Consider the following 4,719-nt stretch of genomic DNA (forward strand, 5'->3'; position numbering starts at 1 on the left):
TCCATTATGCAGAAAATAAGACACACATACAAACCATCACCTACAATGTTCGTGATATTTCACAAAGGGCGTGTGCTCGTACTTTCCTGTACAGTGTACAATGTAGCAGGCACAATAAGGTACCTTAACCTCAAAAAAGACGACACAAAACAGTTGAAAAGAGGCACAACGCGCATACAAACAGGCCACAAAATACTTACTTAACTATTTTAACCTGAAAATGAGAATAAATTCTGGAAACGTGTATTGTCAAGCATGAAAAAAAATACTTCACTGGTGCACTGTTTCATTTAAAACCAGAAACATTTGCGCGACGCGAAGACAATAGTGGAATAAACTGGCGCTAAAGGTGGTCAGACAACGAAACACGCGAAATATGCGTTCGAGTACACCCTTAGGGTTCAGATGGTCGAAACTATCACGAAGTTGCGCAAGCGCAGTAGAAACAGTTTGAAAACGGTTGCGATAGCTTTACTCGAATGAACCTAGAGACGCACAATTCACATATAAATGCAAGGACATATTTGAAAACCTCCTTATTGGTCCAATAAGTAACATATTCTGAAAATGGAGTGGCAGTGACTATTTTTCTAAACCTGAGTCTTCGTTAATTCTTAATCAAATGTTTATTCGTCCAATTGATCTTTGGTAGTAATAACTCAGGTACAGCTATCGCCTGTTATGGAACAAGACGACGCGGTATTTTTGAGTGTTGTGTTGGTATACTACGAGTAGTAGGTATGACGTCACTCAGGGCCGTGTGGTTGTCAAGAATTTCCTTAAAGATTAGTTTTTTTGCATCTCTCTTCCTCATATGTAGCAACACAGTCGCGTCAGTAAGATTTATGAAACATGGAGGAACAGAGACTGACTAAACTGAAAGAATTGGTGAAGACCAATATTGCATCGTACCCCGATTTTCCGAAGCCGGGAATATTATTCAGGTAATTATCGTTTTTATAATTTAGTGAATCATCAGTTTTCCATAGGTATTTGATTTGCCAGATTAAAATACCCACGTGTTCTCATCTTTGTTTTAGAGACATTTTTTCTGTATTGAAGAACCCAGAAGCGTTCCACGCGCTACAGGAGTTGCTGTCAAGCCGCTTATCAAATTTAAATCCCAAACCTGATGTAATAACAGCTTTAGAGTCAAGAGGTTTCTTGTTTGGTCCAGGATTAGCTCTTCAATTGAAACTTCCGTTTGTGCCAATTCGTAAAAGAGGGAAACTACCCGGAAAATTGCACAGTGTGACTTATTCATTAGAATATGGGAATGTAAGTAACTTCATTTTCAATCTACGTTACAGACACTTACATAAGCAATGCATTCGGTAAACAGAAGGTTATCATTCTCCAATGTACGTTAAACTGGAATATGTAATTTCTTTGTTCAGACGAATCTTGATATCTTTCATTTGTGTGAAGCATTGTGTCCCTCTACTTCATTCTGTAGGATATAAGCCTCCACCCATGTGCCATTTTTGTACTCATAGTGAATTTTATCACATTAATGTTTACATTGGATCACTATTTTCATTGCCTGACACCACTAAGATTTATCTACAAATTGGTTAACTCTACATATTGCAGGACACAATTGAAATACAGGAGAGCAGCATTGGAAAAGGGCAGAATGTTGTAATTATTGATGATCTACTGGCTACTGGAGGTTAGTAATGAAATAAAAGGTCAGGAGGAATGTCCGTTAAGAGTTGTCAGCTTTGACCATTGATGTAATGTTGATGGCCGCTATGATGTCACTGTTTGGTTCATATATTTACTGTTTTGTTAGTTGGTGAAACAAATAAATGTGAAAACAAAACAATGTGGTTGTGGTAACAGACTGATCTTTAGCTTAGCCCAAGATCTAGGTTAGTTTGGAAGGTGACAGTTTGGTTATTAGTCAAACTTAAAAAACCTTGTTGTGGTGATAGACTGATCTCTGCATTAGACCATTGCAAAAATTCACAGGGCGTGAATCTGTTGGGTGATGACATGCACGAGACTGCCAAGTTTTGTGCATTGCCCTCGGAAATAGAAGTGAGAGGTGATTTAATCATTGAGTATCAAATAGCCCCATTGATTCCACTGTGACTGGATAATTTTAACTATAGGAGTCCAATTTTTATCCAGCTGAAAGCTGTTGTCACGATGTATAATCTTATCGGCTAGTAGCATTTCCACCAGTTCTGTAATTACTGAATCCCAAAAACTGTCATCATTTTGTTTACAGCATTTGTCGCTGGTCGAAGCTGACGACTCCTATCGAATATTCCTATTTATCCAAAATAATAATCTATAATCACCATATATAAAATTGATTTAGTAACTCAAATCGTCTCATTTCCAGGTACTCTTGGAGCAGCTTGTTCACTTATTGAGAAGTGTGGTGCAAATGTACTAGAGTGCATTGTTGTGATCGAACTTCTAGATTTGAAAGGGAGAGATGGCATACATCATCCTATACATTCCTTAATACAGTTTTAGGCAAATAATATTGTACATTCCATGGCAGCACTTATATTTACATTCCATATACATGGAAGAAGTAATAAGTCCTTAATACATACCAAAAATGTTCAACAGAAGGCTGTGATGTTTTGAAATTGTCGTGCTCATTCTATGTTGTATTATTTGATGCAAAACCTCAACTGTTGAATTAAATCCTTCAGTATTAAACTTTGTTTTGAAAACATTTATAACTTGGTGCAAATTAAAATATTTATCTAGCAAGAGTAATTTTGTTACAAAATGCATATGTGGCTACCCATATTAGTAATATTGTGAGATTGACATTTTATCACAATTGGAAGTAATATTTTTTATAAGATGACTGGAGAGCAAATCACATTTTTTATTAGTAGTTATAGCTGTAGTTGGAGAGTGAATTGTCGTACAGTGTTCCTGAAAACACCAACAACTTAAATAGCATATGCCCCTTTCTGCCCATGAAAGATGTCCTTCACTTTATACCAGGACATGCCAGTTGTTATTCAAACATTGATTCTAAACAGTGCTAGGTTTTACTGCTTGTAAGTTGGATCGAGACATGTGTGCTGTGACTGGGCCCATCTCCAGAATGAAACTCATTTTCTCTTCTCTACAATCGAGAGCCCGTTTATTAGCTTTACAAGAGTACTTGCTCTTCAGTCTTTCAGCATACTGTTGCCTATCTCATTTGCTTTATATACACTGCAGCTCTATGCTGCTTTGGGACTTGAATCCAGATTTCTACATTCTCCAATTGATTTTTCTAAGTATTCCCAGTGGATTAACTGAAAACTTTAGTTTGTCTCTCGAAATATCTGACAGAGCAGATCTGTTGTCTGGTGTCTTGACAGCTAGTGTGGACTGCCCCTACCACTCCTACACCAGTGAGAGTATGAGATTGTTGGCTCCTGCTGTGTTGCCACTTCCACTGTGCGAAGCATTTTGTTTGCCAAATCTCAGCTGTGGAACTACTTCTGTTAACACTTAGGCATTTAGTTTTGCATGCCTTATGATGAAAGTAGTTGAAAGAGCAGCACATGGCAGACACTGTTACATCAGTGTCAGAATTTTTACACAAGTTTTGTAGGAGATACATACTTGTAAATTCATACGTGTTAAAAGTTGAATATTGAAGGGGTAGGAGGCAGCGGCAAATGTTCTCCATACCTTTTTTAGTCATCAGTCTTCTGACTGGTTTCATGCAGCTCGCCATGAATTCCTCTCCTATGCCAACCTCTTCATCTCAGAGTAGCACTTGCAACCTACACCCTCAATTACCTGCTGGATGTATCCCAATCTCTGTCTTCTGCTGCAGTTTTTGCACTCTGCAGCTCCCTCTAGGACTGTGGAAGTCATTCACTGATGTCTTCAACAGATGTCCTGTCATCATCTCCCTTCTCCTTGTCAGTTTTTCCCACATATTCCTTCCCTCTTCGATTCTGTGCAGAACCTCCTCATTCCTTTCCTTATCAGTCCGCTTAATTTTCAACATTTGTCTGTAGCACCACATCTAAAATGCTTCAATTTTGTCCTGTTTCAGTTTTCCCACAGTCCATGTTTCACTACCATACAATACTGTTCTCCGAATGTATATTCTTATAATGTATATTCTCAGAAATTTCTTCCTCAAATTAAGGCTTATGTTTGATACTAGTAGACTTCTCTTGGCCAGGAATGCCCTTTTTGCCAGTGCTAGGCTGCTTTTGAAGTTCTACTTGCTACATCCCTCACTGGTTATTTTGCTGTTTAGGCAGCAGAATTCCTTAAATTCATCTACTTTGTGACCATCAATACTGATGTTAAGTTTCTTGCTGTTCTCGTTTCTGTTACTTCTCATTATTTTTGTCTTTCTTTGGTGTACTCTCAATCCATATTCTTTACTCATTAGACTGTTCATTGTGTTCAGCGGATCATGTAATTCTTCTTCACTTTCACTCAGGATAGCAATGGCGTCAGCAAATCATATCATTGGTATCCTGTCACTTTGAATTTTAAGTCCATTCCTTTTACTTCCATTATTGTTTCTTCGCTGTACAGATTGAACAGTAGGGGCGAAAGACTTCATTCCTGTCTTACTCCCTTTTTAATCCCAGCACTTTGTTTTTGCTCATCCATTTTGTACATATTATATATATTACCCGTCTCTTCCCTATAGGTTACCCCTATTTTTCTCAGAATTTCGAACCTCTTGCACCAGTTTACATTGTCAAACGCTTTTTTCAGGTC

General features: G+C 37.9%; 1 protein-coding gene across 1 annotated transcript; it reads left to right on the forward strand.

Moving 5' to 3' along the window:
• Window positions 1-434: 434 nt before the first annotated feature.
• LOC124615866 (adenine phosphoribosyltransferase) lies at window positions 435-2,738 on the forward strand. The gene is made up of 4 exons (XM_047144026.1): window positions 435-944; window positions 1,041-1,278; window positions 1,594-1,672; window positions 2,354-2,738. The coding sequence occupies exons 1-4, from the start codon at window positions 853-855 to the stop codon at window positions 2,488-2,490; spliced, it is 546 nt and encodes a 181-aa protein (XP_046999982.1). The 5' UTR covers window positions 435-852; the 3' UTR covers window positions 2,491-2,738.
• Window positions 2,739-4,719: the final 1,981 nt, after the last annotated feature.

This window comes from Schistocerca americana, chromosome 5 (genome assembly GCF_021461395.2).
Source record: "Schistocerca americana isolate TAMUIC-IGC-003095 chromosome 5, iqSchAmer2.1, whole genome shotgun sequence".
Lineage (NCBI taxonomy): Eukaryota > Metazoa > Arthropoda > Insecta > Orthoptera > Acrididae > Schistocerca > Schistocerca americana.

Coding starts and splice junctions, on each gene's coding strand:
- LOC124615866 (XM_047144026.1), top strand. CDS start 853: ATGGAGGAACAGAGACTGACTAAACTGAAAGAATTGGTGAAGACCAAT. Junction 945..1,040: donor AAGCCGGGAATATTATTCAG/GTAATTATCGTT, acceptor TCTTTGTTTTAG/AGACATTTTTTCTGTATTGA. Junction 1,673..2,353: donor TGATCTACTGGCTACTGGAG/GTTAGTAATGAA, acceptor TCTCATTTCCAG/GTACTCTTGGAGCAGCTTGT.